We start from the raw sequence: 24,253 nt of genomic DNA, 5'->3' as shown, positions 1-24,253 counted from the left end.
AGTTGCCTATCAAGTGGTCTATAAATTTTCAGAGAAAAGAATGAAAATTTTTTGAAAAAAATCACTGATGATTTCTTTCATAAAAATTATTCATCAAAAACACTTGTTTCGTGAACAAGAAAAATAAGAAACACAAAGAGTCTCAGGATATATAGATTTTTTGGTATATAATTTGTCCAAGTTTAATTTATAAGTATCACTGTTGTATTGTACTCTGAAAATGATACAACATTCAAGATTTTTAAAAATTGTAACATATAAAACAACTTGATTAAATCCAAAAGAATTAAAGATTTTTATGAAAAGTTATGTCCTCCATAAGCAGCTACACCCAAAGAACGAACACTGGGAAACGAATGTGAACTATCTGCATTTTAGTTTTTCTTCCCGGGTTATTTATACCTTCTGAATCCAATTCTCCCTATGCAACAAGAGAACTGTTCGGTTCTGCAAACATATATTGTATCTAGGATATACTGCAACATATCCAACATATAAAGGACTGCTTGCCATCTAGGGGAGGGGGTGGAGTGAAGGAGGGGGAAAAAAATCGGAAAAGAAACGAGTGCAAGGAATAATGTTGTCAATATAAAGTAATCATTAAATAAAAAAAAATTTAAAAAAAAAGTTATGTCCTCCTAATTACCTTATTTATCAATAATAAGATTAGTAATATACTCAAATCTAATTTTCCCTGAAGACTCATTACTACATACCTGACTTTCATAGGAAAAGGAAATTAGCAAATCTACACTTTACAAATATTTCTCCCTAAGCATGAAGTCTATATGTGGCTTAAGGAAACAATGATCATCATTGAACAGTATTACTGTAAACTGGGAAAACATGGATCTGTTTCCCTATGGTCAAAAGTCAGCTTTTTCCACTTTCTGGCCAATGACTAGGAATATAACAATCTGGGAGCTCCACCATATCATGGTTTCTATCATAACTTTTTAAGACTGTGCAAATTTTAAGACTGTGCAATCATCTCCTAAAAGAGAGGGCAACTACTCCCTTCCTTTCTTCTTTGACATCAAGAGAGACAGAGATACACAGATTAAGTGCAGAAATACTGTATGAATTTTTATTAAAATTTAATTTTAAAATGTAATTATGTTCATTTAAATTTATTAAATAAATTAATTTTATATGTTTATTATATGTAAATATAATATATAATAAAATAAAATAAATAATTAAAATTATTAAATTTAAAAATAAAAAGGCACAATTAAATTTTACTCCCCCATTTAACTATTTAAATGTTAAATGTTTTCATTGAGGGGATATTCTTTTTTGAAAAGTACAATTTTTCTTATCTTTCCCACAAAAGAAAAGCAGATAAGTGATTTTGATCTAACAATTCTTTTGAAAATTCACTTTGTCTCAAAATTGACAAGGACAGACAAAATTACAAAACTCTAAGAGATGATGAATGCTTATAAGAAAAAAACATGTTCTGTGTGTAACTCTGCCTACAACATATTTGTTTAATAATGACAACAGTATATTAGTATTACAAATATGTCATCAAAATAACAAATTCTCACCAAGTGGCTTCCTTCATAAAAAAGGAGAAAACTGAATGGATAAAAATAACAAATATACATTATTCCCACAATTTTGGTGTTTTTGATGTGAAATGCATTAAGCTGTGTGCTTTATTGGTTGGTACCTTTCTCTTCGTAGTTGCCTCACTCGTTCTGCTCGTTCCCGTTTTTTCATTTCCTCAAAAATTTGTTGAGCCTTTGTATCTCTTTCAACACGGGATTTTAAAGTATAAAAGTCATCGCCAATGCAACTAAGAAGCCAAAAAATGCCTCTCTTTATGGACTTGTCAATTTTCTTGCCAGTAAACAACAATGTTGAACAACCTTTCTAAAAACACGGTAAATATGTAAAACTGTTTAAGGGTAAAAGATAACACATGAACATTACCTAGAAACAAAATTTAAGACATATACTCATATCAAGAGAGCTGTCTTAAAATAACTGCACAATATATAACCATGTACATCTAAAATTCAAAAAAAGAATTTATCTTTTCATTGGCTTACAAAATGTATAATGTATAGGATCACAAATTTAGTGTTAATTTCACAGAAGAAAACACTGAAGGCCAGAAAGGTTAAAGGATTTGTGCATAATCACACAGCTACTTTAAGTGACTGAGAGAGGATTCAAACCCAAGGTTTTTCTGTATATATATATATATATGTGTGTGTGTGTGTGTGTGTGTGTGTGTGTGTATGTGTATATATTATATATATATATGTGTGTGTGTGTGTGTGTGTATATGTATATATATACATATATATATATACACATATATCCAACATATATCTACTATACCAGGTTAATCAAATGTGAAAAATATGCTTTACAAACTTTAAAGCACAGTGTATATATGTCAGCTATTATTACTATTGTCATCATCCCTAATCTATTTGCCCATAATGAAATGAAATACAGGATTTTCTAAAGCCTTGATATAGTTTTACATTTTAGTAGCTTTAGTAAAACTAAGTCTTTTGGGACACCTTACATTTTGACAACTTTGATATGTTATTTATCACAACTATTATAGCGGTCCAGAGTTCCAGATCTTTGAAGTTGAGTGTGTCAATGAACTGGAATGTGGGGAGAAAATATTGTTTAACTTCTATTTATATTTTTTAATTTAAAAAGAATTAAGCTTTATTAGCAGGTACACACACACACACACACACACACACACACACACACACACACACATACACACTGGCACCTTCTCTGAGCCTGGACTGTATATCAATCAAATCAATAAACAATATTTGGGATCTCTCAAGGCAAGTGTGGAACTGATATACTGATTATGAAAACTGCTTTAAAATCTTAATGTTCATTTTGTAATATCAAACTTAATAACTGAATTCTCTTTACATCATTTAGCTATAAAACTTTTCTACATATAGTCTATTTTAAGCAACATTTTTTAAACTAGAAATATGACTTCATTGATATAGGAATATTTGGATATAGGAATATTGATATAGGAAGGAATGAAACTTTTCTACCAACATAGGTTACTATTCTGCAACTATATTTTTTCCTAAACTACATGAAAGTCAGTGTAATATATAATATATACATATATATCATACCCTATATTGCATAATTACATGTAGGCTCTACATCTCTGAAAAACTCAAAATTAATATATATATATGTGTGTGTAGATAGATAGTACTGATAGTTTATAAAAGTTAATTTAATTGGGAAAAAAGTTACAGTATTTTTTAAGACATATAGAGTAGGAGAAAACTTGATTTGTCTATAGTGTGTTTTTATATGACATTTGTCCTAAAAGATCATAATTTTTTATTAAAATAAAGTTATTCATATTATAATTAGCAAAGAAAGAATGAGGGTTTGAGAAACTTTACCAGCTGACAGAGACATTTTTGCTCATTGATCAGTGTGTCTAGTGACAAACATTTGACTAGGCATGTTTCTGACAAAGCTCCTTCTTTATCTTGTTTATCTGCCAACCTAGAAAACAAAAATCAGAGCTGGTTTTATAACAAGTTTATAATCAAGTTCTTCAAAAGGCAAGCCTTTCAAAAACATTTATATATGTACATATACATATGTATTTAAAGTTTTATTCACCATGTATTTTAGAAAATTCTGTTCAAGATTTATTTTATTCTTTCTTCATTTGTACAGCAATTTTAAAATAATAATAACTTTTCATTTTTCAAAATATATCCAAAGATGCTTTCTAACATTGACCCTTACAAAACCTTGTGTTGCAAATTTTTCTCCCTCTCTCCACCCCCTGCCTCTCCCCTAGAGAGCAAGTAATCCAATATAGGTAAAAAGTGTACAGTTCTTCTAAACATATTTCCACATTTAACATGCTGTACAAGAAAAATAAAATCAAAGGGGGGAAATGAGAAAGAAAAAAAAAAACAAGCAAGCAAACAACAATAAAAAGGTGAAAATAGTATATTCTGATCTACATTCAGTCCTCATAGTTCTCTCTTTAGATGCCAAAGGCTCTCTCCATCACAAGATCATTAGAATTTCCATGAATAATCCCATTGTTAAAAAGAGCCAAGTCTATCCCAGTTGATCATCACATAATTTTGTTGTTGCTGTGTATAATGATCTCCTGGTTCTGCTCATTTCACTTAGCATCAATTCATATAAGTCTCTCCAGTCCTCTCTGAAATCATCCTGATGATCATTTCTTATAGGACAATAAAATATTCCATAATATTTATATATCATAACTTATTCAGCCATTCTCCAACTGATGGGCATCCTCTTAATTTCCAGTTCCTTACCACTACAAAAAGGACTGCTACAAGCATTTTTGCACATGTGAGTCCTGTAAAGCTACTCCTTAACAAAATCTTAGAAATGATTTACTTTACTGCCCATATTGTTAGGCATTTTGATTTAATGTTACTGTTCTACTATTTCTATTTCTAAGTGACCAAAGACTAAGATTTGTGTCTATTATTATCTTCTTTTAACAGTAGAATAAATGAGATATATTTATTTAAAATATTTTGCAACCTTTAAAATGCTACTTGTCCATTGCTATTTTTCAAACAAGCTACCAGAAACAAGAACAACTAGGTACAAAATAAATTTAGTTACCTAGGCACATGTATCACCTCAGGAGAATGTAAACTCTTGCAATCAAAAATCATGTTTTGTCTTTTATGTCCCAACATCCTAACAAGTGCTTAATAATCATATGTTTAACTATATGTTCATAAGTGGGAATGAAAAGAAACCAAACAGAACCTCACATGTCTCTGTGATTCAGCCAAATTATACTGTTTTAGAAATTATATTTGTTAGATTCCTGGGAATTTTTATTTGCTTTTTATTTATATTTTTAATAATAATCAATGCCATTTATATACTGTTCTAACATTTGCAAAGAACTTCCTACATCCTCATTTGATCTTAACCACAATCTTGGCAAGTAGATACTACAAATAACATTATTCTTTTTTTTTCCCCATTTGGAGACACACTCAGCAACATTTAATGACTTGCCTATGGTTATGCAGTAAGTGTCAGAGATAGAATTGGAGCAAATCCTAACATCAAGTTTAGCATTCTGTTCAGTACACTAAAATATCTTGTAGTATAAGAGCGTTTGGTTTTACTTAGATGAATCATTCTTTCTGATGTGCATCTCACAAAATTATCTAAATAACTGAATTAACTAAATAACTAAATAATAGCTTTCTGTCACTTAAAGAATGATTCATGTTCACTCTTTAAAATAAAATATAATTAGTACATTATGAAGCACATGTCAAGAATATTTTAAATCTCTGCACTTAAGCTCATTTTTTTGAGTTGTTTATGGCAACATCCTCCCCCAGCCCCAAATTCTATTGTTAGTATTTGCTAAATATACAAAAAGAGCAAATATTTGAGCTTAATATTACATAAACTGAACATTAAGCTTTCAATGATTTAATTTCCTTTTCTTAATGTGAACTTTAATAATTGTTTGGAAAAAAAGTTCAGAAAATTAAAATTAACCATTTCAAACATATACAAAAGTTAATGATACTTTCAGGCAAAATTTTTTAAAAAAGAATGCCAACATACAATTTTATTTAAAAAGAAAAAGATTCTATCTTTAAAAGTGAGTAGGAAAAATATTTATATGATGTTCATAACTTAAGAAATTATAATAAAATAGAAAATAATACAAATATGAGAAATTTCTCCTATTTGATAGTAATATTAAATGAAGAATCACAATAAATCACAAAAAGTCAATGTATAGTCAATGGTTCAATAAGATTGCAACTAAGTGGATGCTTGGAAACATACCTTCCTTCCTAATTGTTTATTTATATCCAATAATTTTTATGATGGTGTTTCATGAAACTTTTTAATAGAAGCATTAACATCAAGCAACACATTTCTACCTATTTAATTTTCTCATTGAAAGATAAACACTACTTTGGAGAGGACAAAAATAGAAATTATTTAAGCATTTTCATATCATTGAAAATAATCCTATTTTCAATCTGAAAACTGAAGAAATAATAATAAATTATTTAATGATAGTCAAAACATGATTAATTCAACAAACACTTATTAAATGTCTACTCTGTATGGATCATCATTTTAAGTTTTAGGAAACATAAAAGGATTAACTTGGGGAAAATTAGTAATCTTAACTGAATGTAAACAGAATGACCTCTCCCATAAAATAGAAGTGCATAGAAAAGTGCATCAAAAAGCCAGAATCCTATAATATGTTGTTCACAAGAAACAAATGTGAAGCAGAGAGATGCATGAAGAGTAAAGGTAAAAGGCTGGGGCAGAGTCTATTATGCTATAGTTGAAGTAAAAAAAAAAAAAAAAAAAAAGCTGAGATAGCAATTCTGATCTTAGATCAAGCAAAAGCAAAAGTGGATCTAATTAAAAGAGATAAGGAAGAAAACTACATCTTGGGAAAGGGTACCATAGATAATTAAGTAATATCAAGACTAAACAGGGAAGATTCCTGCTTCACTTGCTACCCAGCCTTAATCACTGAATGGGTGTGGCCTCAGTCAAATCGAACCTGTTGAAGATCTTAGCTTAAAATGGTCAAGATCTTTCATTTCATCAAGGACCATCATCTCCATCCATCCTGATCTATATCTGGCCACTGGACCCAGATGGCTCTAAAAGGGAAAGTGATGCAAGTGACCTTGCACAGTCCTCCCTCCCTTAAATCCAATTCACTTGCATGTCATGGCATCACCATAAAAATTACTGTAATAAAGGGCCAAGAAAAAAATAGAACAAAAATTAATTGGAAAGTAGATGATCTAATTCTAAAAAATGAGTGGATGAAACAACAAATCATAGAAAAAAATCAATGAATTCATCCCAAAGAATGACAACAATGAGACAATGTACCAAAACTTATGCAATGCAGTCAAAAAACTTATTGGGGGAAATTTTATATATCTAGATGTTTACATGAATAAAATGTAGATCACAAATGTCAATGAACTGGGTATGCAATTAAAAAAGCTTTAAAAAATTACCCCCCCCATTAAATACCAAATTAGAAATTCTGAAAACCAATGGAGAAATAAAGAAAATTGAAAAAAATATTGAAGTATAAAGAAAACTAGTTGGCTTTATGAAAAAACCAACAAAATAAATAATTTCTTGATTAATTTTATTAAAAAAAGAAGTAAACCAACCAAATAAAAAGTATCAAAATGATCAGTATCAAACTTGTATCAAAAATGAAAAGGGTAAATTTACTGCCAATGAAGAGGAAATTAAAGCAATATTAGAAGCTATTTTGCTCAGTTTTATGCCCATAAGCCTCTTAATCTAATTAAATAAAAATAAAGGTTGCCTAGATTAATAGATGAAGACATAAATTACTTACATGGTTCTATTTTTGAAAAAGATAGTAAACAAGCCATTAATGAATTCCCTAACAAAAAACCCTCCAGGACCAGATGAATTTATGAGAAATCTACCAACTATTTAAACAACAATTAATTCAAATATATTATAAACTATTTGGAAAAATAAGGAGAGAAAGGGTCCTACCAAATTCCTTCTTTAACACACATATTGTGTTGACATTTAAACCAAGAAGGACCAAAACAGAGAAAGAAAAGTATAGACCACTTTCCCTGATGAATATTGATGCAAAAATTAAAATATTAGCAAAGAGCAAAAGAAAAATTAACAAAAAAGATTATATAACCAGGATAATATACTAAGACCAATTTATACTATGGAAAGCAAGGCAAAACTATCAGTGAAATTGATATCAATAATCAAACTAACAGAAATCATATGATTACCTTAATAGATGCAGAAAAAACATTTGACAAAATACAATATCCCATCCTTTTAAAAACATTAGAGAACATAGGAATAATTGGAGTTTTCCTTATAATAGTGATTAGCACCTATCTAAAACCATCCACAAGTATCATATGTAATAGGGATAAACTAGAAGCATTCCAAAAAAGATCAGGGGTAAAACAAGGTTGCCATTATCATCACTATTTAATACTATACTACAAATGTTATCTGTATCAGTAAGAGAAGAAAAAAAAGTTGAAGGTATTAAAGTAGATAAGGTAATTTGCTCTTTGGAAATGATCCTAGAGAATTAACTAAAACTACTAGAAATAATTAAAATTTTCAGCAAAGTTGCAAGATATAACATAAACCCACATAAATCATCAACATTCCTATATGTTACCAACAATGTCCAGAAACAAGAGATAGAAAAAGAAATTCCACTTAAACTAACTGTAGATAATAGGAAATATTTGGGAGTCAAGACAAAGCCCAGAGCCATGTGAACACAATTACAAAATACATTTCACAAAAATAAAGTTAGATCTAAACAACTGCAAGAATATCAAGCACTCATGAGTAACATCAAGCTAAAATAGTAAAAATGACAATTCTACCTCAAGTAATTTATTTTTTCAATGCCATACCAATCAAAGTGCCAAAAAATTACTTTAGAGAGCTAGAAAAAATAACAATTCATCTGGAAGAACAGAAGGCCAATAATTTCACGGGAATTAATTAAAAAATGCAAAGAAAGGGGTCTCTGGAGGCAGCCTTCATTTCACTTCAGTAATCACCACACAAGTAGCCAGGGGTTAAAGTCCAAATCCTTTATTGTCCCCTTACTTGGGGCTTGACTAGTTTTCTGAAGGCCTTTCTCTCTCCTTGGTTCCAAGAGCTTGAGCTCCCACCTGCCTTCTCTGGCTTCCTAATCTCCCAACTCCGAAGGTTTGTGCTTCAGCCTCCAGTCACCACAAAGGTGGACAATGGAATGAATCTGTCTCAGCCTCTGAGAGCTTCTAGGGCACTTGTCCTCTTTGGCCCTGAGAGCTTCTCCTTACATGCCCCACACTGAGAACAAACCAATCACTAGGAAATCATTATTTGTTGTAGGATTAAATCAATGCTAAACTAGATTAACCAATCACTAGGAAATCATTATTTGTTGTAGGATTAAATCAATGCTAAACTAGATTTAATAACTAGTAATAACTAATAAACTAGATTGTCTCCTCAAGTCCATTTAGTACCTTGTTTCAAATTCTGGCCCATAACATCTCCTTATACAATTTAAATCAATCATACTGAACCATGCTAAATTAGTTAACTACTGTCTCTATCAATTCCACTGACTTAGTACCTTGTAAGAATCCTTTATTTCAAGTTCAAAGTTCTGGCCCATGACAATTTACTATCTCAAAAATTTATATCCTTTTTATTAAGCTGCACAAAAATTTACAATATAAGAGTTAAACAAAAGCAACCCCCAGTCTCTCACTCCAAAAAAAGAACAATGATAGATTAATTATTAAACTATAAGAATTACTTTAGATTATACTCAAGGACTGACTTAAGAGTATAGAGTACTAAAAAATGAAATGGCATAGATATACACATAGTATTTTATATAGAATGAGAAAATAAATTCACTTATCTGCACACTATTATTAGATGCTTTAATTAACACTATTATTCATAAAAACAAATGCCAAGTCAGCTCAGTATGATTTTACTATTCTCTATCAATAAAATTTCAGTAATTATAAACTAATTTTAATGCAGAACTTGTGACATTTGGAAGCCCCCTGAAAATAAAAGCACAACTAGCATTCCTGGTATTGTTTTTTAAATGAAAGATTGGCATATGAAAAAGACAGAAGTTAGGCTTTGCAAAAGAAAAGTTGTGTAAACCTAAATGTATTTCCCCATAATTTATACAATATTAATTAAAAACAAGGCAAGGATTTGATAGCTATGAAATGTCATGTAAACTTTCAGATGTTAATTATTTTTCCTTAACTTCGTAAGAATTGTCATTCTAAGAATTGGCAGGAAATATAGATGTTCCAGAATAATTGTGATATATAAAAAAAGATATGATTAAAAGTTTTAAAAAATTCATATGAGGGGCAGGTAGGTGGAGCACCAGCCCTGAAGTCAGGAGGACCTGAGTTCAAATCTGATTTCAAACACTTATTACTTTCTAGGTGTGTGACCCTGGGCAAGTCACTTAACCCCAATTGCCTCAGCCAAAAAAAAAAAAAAAGAAAAAAATCATATGAGAGTTAATGAATATTAGAATTCAAAGTTGGGAGAGTGAGAAGCCAGGAGTTGGAGTTGAGCTAAAGGCAAAGTACTAGCAACGAGAGCTCTCGGAACTAAAGAAAGCTAACTGGGCTATGTTGGAAGAGACAAAAGATTTGAACTTTTATCAGCTGGCTGCATTTGAGGTGATTATTACTCTGAACTGAACCTAAGGCTGCCTCCAGAAACCTCCCCAAGAAACCTGCTCCCAGACAGAACAATCATATTTTAGAAAAGAAGAACACCACATTAAGGGGAAAACAAGTTAGCACCTCTTCTCATTCCTATTCCAGAATAGACTGTATTCTTTGTTTCTTGTCCTCAAGCTAATCACAGATTCCAAATGCCTGCCCCACTATTCTACTCCAATTATTTGGTAGAACATCATGAAAATAAAATTAAATAAATAAATAAATGAACAATTTGAGCAGGCACAAGATATGCCTAACCAATGTGAGAAGGTTTTATATTTTTAAAAATTACGTTAAGAAATATCACTAAAACTCTTAGCATAAAAAGTTAAATAAACTATATACCATTACCATGATATTAATAGAATTAACATGGTGTTCTATCCAATATTTTAAAACTTAAATCAATTTCTTTAAATCAATATATCACTTATCTTGAATTTATCTAATAAGATTTGTTACTTACACCAATACAGGTTTTCCTGACATTGTGGGATGTTTTAATATCTCATTTATTGCCTCTTTTGATTCTTCTATTCTATTTACATCACTAGAATCGATAACAAATATCAGGCCATATGATTCAGCATAGTAATATTTCCATAGTGTCCTAATTCCTTTGCCGCCACCTCCTATGTCAAAAATTGTAACATCAAAATTTCCCCGTATAAAATTAATTCTGGAAAAACCGATGGTTGTAGTCACATCTATTGAACTTTCTGTTTTAAAGGAAAGAAAAACAAAACATGACATTCTTTAGGGATGTGTTTGTTAATGAATATTTAACTTTACATCAAATCATTAAACAATTAAAATCTTAAATCATTTTACTAAAACAAAGCTACATTAATCTGAAATATTCATTTAAAGAAACATTTACTGATTGACTTATTTTTTAAAAAAAGATTTTGGTAGGCAGACAATGTAGACTATGGAAAATACAAAGAAATATATGATACAAAGATCCTGCTGGCTGGTAAAGAGTTTACAATCTAATAAAAGATTAGACACACAAATTAGACAATATAAGCAATGACTTACATACAATTCATAGCTAAAAATGCCATACTTCCTTCTCTACGTTCTTCCTATAAGAATATCTCATACTTATTCAGTGTTTTTTAACTTGTATATAAAGGATTGTAAATGGGTGGCAAGGTGGCAAAGTAAGTAAGAGTGGAAAATCTAGAGTCAGGAAGTGCTGAATTTAAGTTCAGCCTCAAACACCTTCCAGCGAGGTAACCTTGGATAAATCACTTAACTCCATGGATTTCAGTTTCCTCATTTGTAAACTGAGTTGGAGAAAGAAATGGCAAATGACTCCAACATCTTTGCCAATAAAACCCCAAATAGGGTCACAAAATGACTAAACAACTAAGTAAGTGTGTGTTTTTAATCATCACCCCCATGTATAGATAATAAAACTGAGGCTCTAGTTTTAGGTACCAGATCTAAAACTATATTATAAAACAGTGGTCATCAAAACTATTTGGTACTGGCTAAGAAATAAAGTAGTCCATCAATGGAATAGGTTAGGTTCACAAGACGCAATAATCAATAACTATAGTAATCTAGTGTTTGATAAACCCAAGGACCCCAGCTTCTCAGATAAGAACTCACTTTTTGACAAAAAATGCTGAGAGGATTGGAAATTATAGAAACTAAGTATTGACCTACACTTAACACCCTATACCAAGATAAGTGCTACATGTGTTCATGATTTAGACATAAAGAGTGATACTATGAGTAAATTAGAAGAACAAAAAATATTCTACCTTTTAGATCTGTGGAAAAGGAAGGAATTTTTGGTCAATGAAGAAGTAGAATAATATGTTTTATTAAAGGAAGGAAAGGGTTCCATATGTGCAAAAATGTTTATAGCAGCCCTTTTTGTCATTATAAGAAGCTGAAAACTTAATGGATGCCCATTAATTGGAGAATAATAATAACTTATGATATATGACTGTTATGAAATATTATTGTCCTATAAAAATGATCAGCAGGATGATTTCAGAGAGGCTTGGACTTACATTAACTGATGTTAAGTAAAGTGAGTAAAACTAAGAGAACAAGATTATACAACAATCAATTCTGAGAGACATGGCTCTTTTTAAGTGAGGTGCTTCAGGCCACTTCCAATATTTTGTGATAAAGAGAGCCATCTGCACTGAGAGAGAGGACTGTGGGGACTAAGTGTGGATTACAACATAGAATTTTCACTTTTTTTGTTGTTTACTTTCATTTTGTTTTCTTTCTCATTTTTCCTTTTTGATCTGATTTTTCTTGTGCAGCATGATAATTATGGAAATATGTATAGAAGAATTTTTATTTATGCATATGTTAAGAGGCAAGTCAATTCTCCAAGAGTTTCTACAACTATGGATCACATAGCGTCTTAAGGAGTTGCAGGGCAGTCTTTGCTGACACAGATGCCGCGGACTGAGAATGAAATAAATTGGAGGCAGAGGGAAGAGAAGAGAGGTCAGACAACACAACAGCCTCTCAGTCAGAGAGGTCAGAGAATAGCAACTGCCTCTCAGTCTCCTTTTATCATCCTCTCACATGAGGAGATCCATTCTGCAGGTTGGATCTACAGCAGTCTATTTTCAGGTGACTCCCATGTATTCACAATATGCATAGAAGAACGTTTAACATACATTGGATTGCTTACCGTCTAGGAAAGATGATGGAGGAAGGGAGGGGAAAATTTTGGAACATAAGATTTTGCAAAAGGAAATACTGAAAATTATCCATGCATGTGTTTTGAAAATAAAAAGCTTTATAAAAAAATAAAACTGAGGCTCACAGAAATTAAGTGCCTTTGTCACAAAGGTAACAATTATCTGGGATGTGACTTAGACTCAAGTCTTTCTGAATAGAGTGTTTATGGACTATACCAGACTGCCTTTCTCTGACCCTAAGGAAAAAAATCTCCATGGAGAGAAAAAAGGAGAGCTTTTAGAGAATAGATGGGCTCAAAAATAAAACCAAGAATCAAAATATAAAAACCAAGATCAGTTCAAGAAAGCTTACATCAGCCTCATCTCTGCCTCTCAGTTTCCATGGCTTCTTTCAAGTCATAGCTAAAGACCTGCTCTCTATGAGGGGCCTTTCCTAATCCTTATAAATGATTTTTGCCTTCCCTCTGATGACTGTTTCCAATTAATCCTGAATATATCTTGCTTGTACATAATTATTTTTATGTTTTTCAGCTCATAAAATGAGAGAGAAAAGGGACTGTCTTTTGTCCTTCTTTATATCTTTTTTCACTTAGAATAATATCTGGCCCATAGTAGGTAGTTAATAAATATTTACTGATTGACTCACTAAAGGGAAACTTCTGGGGGATACTGCTTTTATTTTGTTTTGCTTTGTTTTTTTAAGGAATAAACATGCTGAACAATCTTTACTGAAAATGCCTAAATTTTTCTATCTCCTGCTGATACAGACATTTTAACAAGCATGTAATTTATTTCACATTAATAAGGCTAGCCTTTTAAAAATAGTTACTTCTGGTAAGCTTAAAAATCTTTTTAGTTTAATTTTATATATTACTTCAAAGTTTACAAAGTATTTTCCTTATAACAAACACCATTTTATAGGTGAGAAAACTGAAGCTGAGAGGTAAAGTGCAGGTTACATAAGTAGTAGTTTAAACCTAGATTAAAAGTGAGCCTTCAAACCAAATACTTATTTACCCCAAATTCTACTTCACCATTACATACAAATTCATTCAATTGGATTGCTTACTTTCCAATTCTTAACTACATAAAAGAATGGAAATGTGATTATTAAATGTAGTGACCTAGAGGTGGGATGCCTTGGGCAGCAAAGAACCTGAATTACCCAAGAAAACTATACAAAGGAATTGGCAAAAATTAAAATAAAAAGATTCCTGGGGTCAGGAAAGGGGAGGTATTTATTTTTTTACAAAATCACAAATTTTTAAAGCTAGAAGTGTTCTTAGAGATCACTTGGTCCAATCCCCTCATTTTACAAATTAGAATGAAGGTCCAGTATAAGGAAAGCAATTTATCCAAAGCTATATGATTTAGTGGTAAAAGTTAGTGGTAAAACTATGACTAAAAATCTGATTTTTTAGTTCCAAATTCAGTGCTGTTTTCTTTATGCCAGTGTTTTTCCAAACAAACACTGTAGACAAGTAAAATATTTAAAGGCTTCAGTAAATGGTATTAAGCACCTCTGTGCAAGATACCATGCTAGACCACAGATCACTCTCTTTCACAATTTTATCAAAAGGATCCATCTATTGGAGGAAGGATATAACTTTGGATAAAAACATCCCACAAGGAAAGGGAAGAGGAAGGAGTCAGCTTGCCGCCACCCCCCCTCCCCTCCCCCCTCGCCAAAATGCTAAGGCTCAGGATGTGTTAATGGTTACTTAAGAAACGTATACAGGTTTTTATACCTTCTCTCCCCACTTATTCTTAGACTGCATGGCCCTTATGTTCTGGGAATAAAAGATACAGTTCTAAGTATTCATACTCTAATTCAGCCATATTAGGGGTTAAATAGGCTCTCAATATTAACCTATGAATCTAGCCACCATTCACTACATTATTTCCATAACAACAACAAAAAAAATTGTTGCAAGTTCCACAACTAACTTTTAAACACAATGATTCTGGAAGAGTCACTTCAATACCATTCAAGAAAATTTAATTAAGGGTATATAACTTGTGCAATTGTGTAATTCTAGTGCAAAGAATGCTGAAATGAAAAATGACACCATTCTTAAAAGAACTTAAAATTTTAATCAGACATATATAAATAATCAAAATGCAAGATATGTAATGATCAGTAAGGTCAAATTTTATGGGAATAAGATTAGTTATGGGGCAGTGACTGAGATCAGAAAAGTCTTCATAAAACAGAAAAAATTTTGTTAGGTGTAGGGGAAATGGAATATCTGTGAATATCCACAGAGATAAAAAAGGGCAAAACATGTTAAAAGATAGTAACCATTTGGTGGCCTAAACTGTATGGGGGAAAAACTGTAAGAAGTAGCTAATCAGAATTAAGGATTATAAAACTAACAATTATAAAAATATCCACAGCTTACCTCCCTTGAGAACTCTGGCTGTGTCAGTTTTTTCTGCATTTTCAAGCCCCAACATAAGAAGAGTAACTTTCCTTTGAAAAATCACGTAACAATCACTTTAGGTTACAATGAATTTACATATTAAAATATTTTAATTTAATCTAATATTTAATATTAATATTTATTTAATTTAAATCATTTTTAAGGTTGTCATTTTCAGATAAGCAATATGAATTACAGGAAAATAATGTAATAAATAATTCAAAAGAGCAAATAAAAAATAACAACAAAACCAAATGATAATTGTGAGCCTAAGTGACTGAAAGAGTTCTGGTGCCCTAAATAGAAATAAATTGAAAAGAAGGCTAAGTGAGAAGATATTTGTGTTTATTTTGTACATTTTAAGTTTGGGATATCTATGGACTTCCAGTTTGAAAGTTATAACATTATAACATTGATGACATGGAATTAGAGCTCAAGAGACCCTTGATTTTTATATCTGAAAGCAATCTGTGTAAAAATAATTGAATTCATGGAGGCTTATAAGTTTCCTAAGAGATAGTACAAAAAGGAAAGAGAGTCCAGGACAAAGCTATTCTATTTTGAAGGCAGGATCCAAACTTAACTCTCGAGACTCCAATTTTAGTATTCTTCTGTAACAGTGTACTGTCCCAAAATGTTTAATATGTATAATAAATGTACTTGGCATTCCTGAATCACCTACCAGAACACTAACTTGTAAGGGAAACATTCCAACATGGTCTGTTTAAACAAGGTACTAATACCCTGAAAATAGGACATGGTTAAAAGGAAAAGCTACTTCCCAGTGATTGTCTTGTCATGTCTGTGAAACCCTAGATTTCTCATGATTAGCATTCACTATAGCCCAACCAGACTCATTACCACTGCTGTGACGACTCCCATCAACTGTCATATTTTGCTTAAGATAAAACTCCCCTCTCCTCATTCTCTTCACTATTCTTCTAATTTCTCTTATCCTCCTTATAATTCCTGCTCTGGAAACAGTAGTCAAAGAAGCACAACCACTCTTGGAAAGAAAATGATCTAGGACTATTGCCACCCTTTTGGAGTGTTCCCTTACCAAAACACCACTCCTCAAAATGTTCTTTTCTTATTTGAATGTAAGCTTCTTGAGGGTAGAATTTGTTTGTTTCTTATATTTGTATCCCCACGATTCCTACAGGAGTAGGTAATAAGGAAACCAAATTATCACTCTTTGCAGATGATATGACGGTATACTTAAGAGAATCCTAGAGAATCAAATAAAAAACTACTAGAAACTATTCCAGCAGCAAGAGATGCAAAGAGAAATTCTCTTTAAATTAATTGTAGATAATATAAAATATCTATGAGTCTACCTCCCAAGGTAAAGTCAGAAACTATATGAACAAAACAACAAAAACACATTCCACATAAATAAAGTCAGATCTAATCAACTGGAAAAATAGCAAAAACTCATGAGTAGGCCAAGCAAATATAATAAAAATGACAATGCTACCTAAATTAATCTACATATTCAGTGCTATGCCAATCAAATTTCCAAGAAATTATTTTACAGATCTAGAAAAAATAACAAATTTCTTTTATATGAGAAATTTTACATATTATAAAATTATATAAAATTACAAATTATAAAATTTCTTTTATATAAAAAATTATAAGAATTTGTTCTTCCATTTGAAAAAACAAAAGTTCAAAAATTTCAAGGGAATTATTGAAAAAATGCAAATAAAGGTGGCCTAGTACCAGACCTAAAACAATATTATAAAGTAGCAATCATCAAAATCATTTGTTTCTGGTTTTCTAAGAAATAGAATAGTCAATCAATGAAATAGATTAGGTTCACAGGACAAAGCATTCAATGACTATAGTAATCTAGTGTTTGATAAACTCAAAGACCCCAGCTTTTGGAATAAGAACTCACTATTTGACAAAAACTGCTGGAAAAATGAGACATTAGTATGGCAGAAACTGGGCATTCACCCACACTTAATACTGTATACCAAGACAAGGTTGAAATGGGTTCATGATTTAGACATAAAGAGTGATATTATAAATAAATTAGAAGAACAAAGTATAATTTACCTCTCAGATCCATGAAGAAGGAAGGAATTTGTGGCCAAAGAAGAAATAGAGATCATTATTGGACACAAAATTATATTATATTTGATTATATTGAGTTTAGAATGTTTTTGTACAAACAAACAAAACAAAACCAATACAGAGACAGGATTAGAAAGTTAGCAATAAATAGGGGGAAAAAATTTAGAGCCAGTATTTCAGATAAAAGCCTCATTTCTAAAACATATAGAGAATTGACTCAAATATATAAGAATTCAAGCCATTCTCCAATGGATAAATGGTCAAAGGATATGAACAGATAATTTTTAGATGAAGAAATCTAGTCACCACAGAAATGCAAATTAAGACAACTCTGAGATACCATTACACCCTTGCTCAGAGTAGCTAAAATGACAGGAAAAGATAATGAATAATGTCAGAGTGGATGTGAGAAAACGGGGGCACTAATTCATTGTTGGTGGACTTGTGAACTTATCCAACTATTCTGGAGAACAATTTGGAATTATCCCCAAGTGCTGTCAAACTGCGTACCTTTTGATTCAGCAGTGTTTCTACTGGGTTTATATCCCAAAGACATCATAAAAAGAAGGAAAAGGGACCCATGTATGAAAATTTTTGTGGCAGCCCTTTTTGTAATGTCAAGAAACTGGAAACTGAGTTTCCAGTTTCCAACTGATGAATGGCTGAATAAGTTATGGTATATGAATGTTAATGAATATTATTATTCTATAAGAAATGATCAGCTGGGCAATTTCAGAGAGGCCTTAAGAGACTTATATGAACTCATGCTAAATGAAATGAGCAGAACAAGGAGATTTTTGTTCTCAGCAACAAGAAGATTATACAAAGATCAATTCTGATGGACTTGGCTCTTCTCAACAATGAGATGACTGAGGCCAATTTCAAGAAACCCTGGTCTAACTATTGGCAGAGTTATGAAGTGATCTAAACATTTCAGAAAAAAATTTTGGAACTGTTAAAGGGCTCTAAAATTGTACATATGGTTTGATACAGCAGTACCACTTCTATGTCTGTATCACAAAGAGATTTTTTTTTTAAATAGGAAAAAGAACCTATTTTCCTTAAAAATAGAGAAAAAATACAAAAAAATATTTATGGCAGTTCTTTTTATGGTGGCAAAGAAGTAAAAATTGAGGGAATGCCCATCAGCTGGGGAATAGTTGAACAAGTTGTGCTATATGATTGTAATGGAGTATTTTTGTGCTAAAAGAAATAAGCAGGGTGCCTTCAGAAAAACCTGGAAAGACTTCCAGGAACTGATGGAAGGTGAAGAAAGCAGAACCAGAACAACATTATACACAAAACATCAATATTGTACAATGATCAACTGTGAATGACTTAGCTTTTCCCAGTAATGCTTCAAACAATCCCCAAGGATTCATGATGTTGGTGATGAGGGTAAGCAATTCCTAGTTAAAAATAAATATGTGACAAAACTATACAGATCAATCTTTTTGCTAAAAGATTTACCTAAGAGGAGAGGTTATAGACAAAATAAGTGGCCAATATTAAACAGAGTTGGAAGAGCAATAGGATTATCATTATTAAGAAAAGGAGTTTAAATCCACCGAGAAGTTTAGCAGACTAACCAGAATTAGCTCTATAGTAAGAGAAAAAGACACCATTAAAGGATACTGTGATGGGGAAAGAGACAGAGATAGAGAAGAGGAAGGGGAAACCTCATAGTCCTGAAAAGGCTTAACAACAATCTTCATTATGAGCATACAGCCTTGGTGTTTTTTTAAGGACTAGGGAAGAATTTGATAGTTCAGATGGAAGATCAAGGAGCTAGATGAAATACCTGGCATATCAGCTCTTAGACTTGTCTAAAATTTATGCTAATCAATATTTTGAAGGTAATTTAAAAATGCCCAGAATTTGGGGGATAGACAATGGAGGTTGACAAAAGAGTTCCGACCTTACAAATCACTCTATACAGACAGGATAGTTTGGGAATGTAAGAGCTAGATAAGAGCCAAATGGGCTTCTTCCTGACAAGGGAAGAGAGTAAGCTCACATTCCCCACTCTTTGATTTACTAAAGGAATCTTTCAAAAAGTGTGGAGTTGTTGTCCCTAACCCGTATGGAGTTCAGGAGACAATATTGACTTTTCTCAGGCTGTTTTGGAGGCTAAATCCATAGATACCAGCTATACTTAACAAGTATAGAGGCTGGAAATGAAATACAATGATCAAAGTTTGATGACTTCTTATGGGAACAAAATTAATTGCCAGGACACAATAGTGGAAAATAGCACAAGGTCAGTTTCTTCTTTACTCAGGGCTCATTCAGACACTGAATCTAAACAGCTTTTTGCTGGGGTCCATTCATAATAACACACAGTCTGTTTCTCCCCAAACAAGAGGGTCTCAAAGTCTTTTGAGGAATGTTATGTTGATCTTCTCTTCTGAAACTATTTCCTGCTGAGAGTGGGTGCAAAGCTGATTCATACTACAGGGTTCCAATTTGGAGGGTGCTGAGCTTGAGGGTGGGCAGGAGTCAGATCCCTGAAGTTGGTCAGTAGAGATGTGTAATGCTAATCATATGAACTGACCAAAGCCTAGAACAAAACAAACCTAACAAACAGAATTTAGGGAGAGAATCATTACCAACAGGGAAGGAATTACTTGGGTGTCCAAGGATATACGTGCCTAATTATTCAAAAGGACCTAGGATTTGGATATAGAGAATGACAGATTGGGTAGGCAGGTCTTCAATGGGAGGCATTTTTCTCAATAGAGCCTTCAGAAATGTTTCCTCACAGGCGTAGATAGTGTCTGAAATAAGGTTTTAAATAAACATAACAATTAAAAGCATGAGGGGAAGGGAAAGTCTCCAAAGATCTCCACCAAAGTCTACTTAAGAGCAAAAGACCCATTTAAAGCTGGGATGTTAATTAGAAGTGAAGTGCAAAGCAAAAAGTGTATCCATGATCCTGATGAAGGACACTACTTGGGGAGATGAGGTTGTATTTAACTCAAAAGCAATTTTCAGAAAGGGGAAATCCAACAGACTAACAAAGGTGTTCCTTAACAGGCATTAGAATTTCCTGTCAAAAGCAGGACACTGAGATAGAGAATGATTCAAAACTTCTATATGAAGTATATGAATAAAACCTCCCTGCCAATTTTTTCCCAACTATCCCTCCTCTGAACAGGTTTTAGAAGAGGAGTTTAATGGCACTTTCAGGAGTCATTTGGGCACAAAATTTCAGTCTTTCAGCATTTCTGATAATCCTGTCTAAAAGTTTCTCCTAGCTTGTGATTGATGAAAATATAAATCATAAGAGACTGCAGGGTATTCTTTGTAGCCTGATGTAGGCATAAGAGATTTCTCCCAGCTTGTCTCAGGTATTATTAGCTGACCTGAACATGTTTAAAACTACCCAGACTGGAGACAGGGGAGGAAAGAGTATATCACCTCTTTGCCAGGGCCTATTGTAAGATGCAATATAAGAGAATTGGAGGAGTAAGAAATTGTATCAGCAAGCTGATTTCCTATAACTTGGTCTATGCATATCAAATAAATTATTTATGTTTGCGCCAAAGAACACACAGGACAAATAAATGTTATTCCCTCCCACATTAGCTTAAAATTGACTTCTACACTGATGTAACAAAAAAAACAACTCTAAGTTACATTTTCTTTAAAAGTTGTTTGCACAAAACTCTCTATGTCACACTGCATGAGAATAGCAGATTACAAACAGTTGCATCAGTAGCTAAATGTCCTTACATTTTGCAAGAATCAAAGGTCTTATAAATTATATTTCTAATAATATATATCTCTAACAGGCAAATGACTACACCAAATATTCAAGTACCCAATGATGGAAAAGTCATTTATCTAATGACCACACATTTTCAGAAATAAAACAGTAAGATTGCATTTTGCTCATGACTTCAAAGTTGACCACTTGCTCTGAATATGGAGATTATCACTGAGAGAGAAAAGCAGGGACATGATTACAAGGCAAAGCGTCCTTAATTATTTGTCTTCAGTTGTGAATTAAAATAATAAATTCCATCCCATTGCCAGACTCGGGAGTAATTAGGTAAGAAATATTCCTATTCAAAGAAACAAAACTGAGAAACTGAGTCAGAAGGATCCAACCTTAAGCAGAGACCAACATTGTTCTACCTGCTCTTGCCCAGATATAAAAATTCAACTGTAATAGTTCAGGATGGCAACTCTCTTGAGATACCATTGCATTTCTCTTAACGCTGGATTCTTGACTTAATGGACAATAAAACAATTATACCCAAATTCAAAATGCAGAAGAATAGAGATTTTCTTTCAAACAACCAAGTCCCCATATCAGATGCAAAAAAGAAAGCTTACAAATCATTGTACATAACTTAATAGTATCAGAACTGATATGACAGCAGACATTCTTATGCCATATTTTCTTTTCACATGCAGATGAACTTAAAGAGAAGGATCTCTTGTTTCCTGGCTCTGGGCAGGGGGCATAGGCCAAACCAGGAGAAAAAAAAAAAAAAAAACAGAAAAATACAGGTTCTGTCAACACTATACACTAAATAAATGTTAAACAGTTTGCTGAACACAAATGTTAACTATGTCAAAAGTAATCATTTTCAAAGAACTTGCAGTTAATCAAAACTAAAAAAAAAAAAAATCTAACAAGCTTTTCTTAGAAGTTCCTTGGATTGCTAAACAGTAAAACCTTTTAATACAACATTTTATCTAAGTAGATGTTATCAGAAATGATTTTGCTCTTAAAAAATCCACAGACTTGAAAAATAAAAACAAATTCAGATATTAACATCGTGTAAACATAAGCTATTCCCTTAAAAAAAAAAATAGAAGAAAAGGTCTGAGCTTGTTGTTTCTATCTGCCTACCCCAAGTATTCTTAAGGCTTTTATAAGCTATATTTTTGATACCTCACCCACTCTGTGAAAGGGTAAGGGTAAGGGTAAGAGCCCAGGTCAGGGCACTTCACAGCCATAGGAAGATGGATTATGCTCACGTAATCTAAAATGCTCAACTATCTAAAATAAAACCATGAAATTATGCAATAACTAATTTCAGATAACTATCAAAATTTCTAATCAAGAATTTTTGGAAATGACAGCCAAATTGTTACCTGTTTTTTATTTCTTGTTTGGAAATTTCATCTTCCATAGTAGCTTATTTCCTAAGGCTAGCACCTTTCTTATAGTAAGAATGGTTCAATTTGATTTTTTTTCTTTTACTTCCCCCAACTGATCTGAAAATAAAACAGTCTAAATAAAAGTTTCATGTATCTTTCCTTCCTACATACAGTAGGAAATTTTAAGTTTTTAAATCATCAATTTCAGATAACAAAAGAAAATAACTTATCCCAGTTCTAAAATATCACAGTTCATTAATTCATCAGTTAATATTTACTAAGATGAAATTCAGCCAACATTCAGCTTTTCATTGAAAGGAGAAACCAGATGATTCTAAAATTCAGAACAAAGGTGATAACTAAATAATTTGGGGCTGGCAGAATTTTAAAACATAGTTTTACAAATTTCACAATATACAATTTAGAAAGCAACATAACACCTTATAGAAACGTGTTTGGTTTGAGTATTAACCAGAAAGAACTTTGTTTAAATATTAATTTAAATTTTCAACACTAATATTTCAATATTACAGAGTAATGCACACACATCTTATAACCAGATTAAACAAGTTCACAGTTTTAGGACTCACCAGTTAACAGTGATTATTACTTCATACAATTCTTTCATACAACTTTAGAATCAGAATTCCAATTTAAACACACACAGTCCCAAAATTTTAAGGTGACAGAGAACTACCCCTCCAAGTTACAAAACCTTATAGCAGGCTTAGTCCTAAAAAGGACTTAGCAAAGATCTTCATCATGAGCAGATTTTTTACAAGAGAAATACAGCCTTGAAAGTTTCTCAGGACAAGAGAGGATTGTGGTAGCTCAAAGGGAGGGATCGAGATGGAGCCAAATCAGGTCCTAGACCTCTCTTAAAGACATGCTAATTAATATCTCAAAGGCTGTTTAAAGATGCCTATAAGTTGGGGGATAGACAATGGAGGTTAATAAAAAATTCCACTCTTAAAAATCACTCTATACAAACAGGATAGTTCGAATAATTGGTTCCATCTTCTTCCTGACAGGGGAAGAGTAAGTTTACATTAATGGTATGATGGCCTTTCAGGAAAATTGTGGGGAAAATACTAATAGTATTCTATATACAGCTAGGGGGAAAAAAAAAAAAAAAACCTCTACTTGATTTTTTTTTTCCCTTTTTAAAAACAAAGAAAAATCACTATTTAATGTGAAAATAAGGGTTCAGGAAAGAATGAAATCAAATCAGAAGCTATAAAAATCAGAATCTATAGCACACCAAAACATCAAAAGGCAGAAATCAATCTCATTAAAGCTATTAAATTTAAAAATTTAAAATAGTACTTAAAAGTAATTATCACCAAGCTTAAACCCCAGGGAAGAGAGAAAAATAATTCCCTTGTATCCCTCTCCTTTGAAGCGGTAGAGAGCAATATTGTGGAAGGGGCATAGCATATACAAGCAGATGATTTAGATGTGTTAGCTAGGTTTTTTATGTTTCTTTTAAAATTCTTTTTTTTTTTTTGCTTTATTTTTAAAATAGTATTTTCCCCCAAATACCTGTACAGAGTTTTCAACATCCCAAATTTTTCTGCCTCCTTCCCTTACTCCTCCAACC

At 32.0% G+C, this 24,253-nt stretch overlaps 1 protein-coding gene across 1 annotated transcript in view; it reads right to left on the bottom strand.

Moving 5' to 3' along the window:
- LOC127557109 (ADP-ribosylation factor-like protein 13B) overlaps window positions 1–24,253 on the bottom strand; it is a 61,535-nt gene that overhangs the window by 36,322 nt on the left and 960 nt on the right. Inside the window, 5 exon segments of the mRNA XM_051990559.1 lie at window positions 1,679–1,881; window positions 3,429–3,534; window positions 10,819–11,071; window positions 14,782–14,823; window positions 15,436–15,506. Coding sequence (XP_051846519.1) covers window positions 1,679–1,881; window positions 3,429–3,534; window positions 10,819–11,071; window positions 14,782–14,823; window positions 15,436–15,506 — 675 coding nt within the window.

This window comes from Antechinus flavipes, chromosome 3 (assembly GCF_016432865.1).
Source record: "Antechinus flavipes isolate AdamAnt ecotype Samford, QLD, Australia chromosome 3, AdamAnt_v2, whole genome shotgun sequence".
Lineage (NCBI taxonomy): Eukaryota > Metazoa > Chordata > Mammalia > Dasyuromorphia > Dasyuridae > Antechinus > Antechinus flavipes.
Note: the sequence above shows the minus strand (reverse complement) of the source record. Positions and strands in the feature narration are given on the sequence as shown.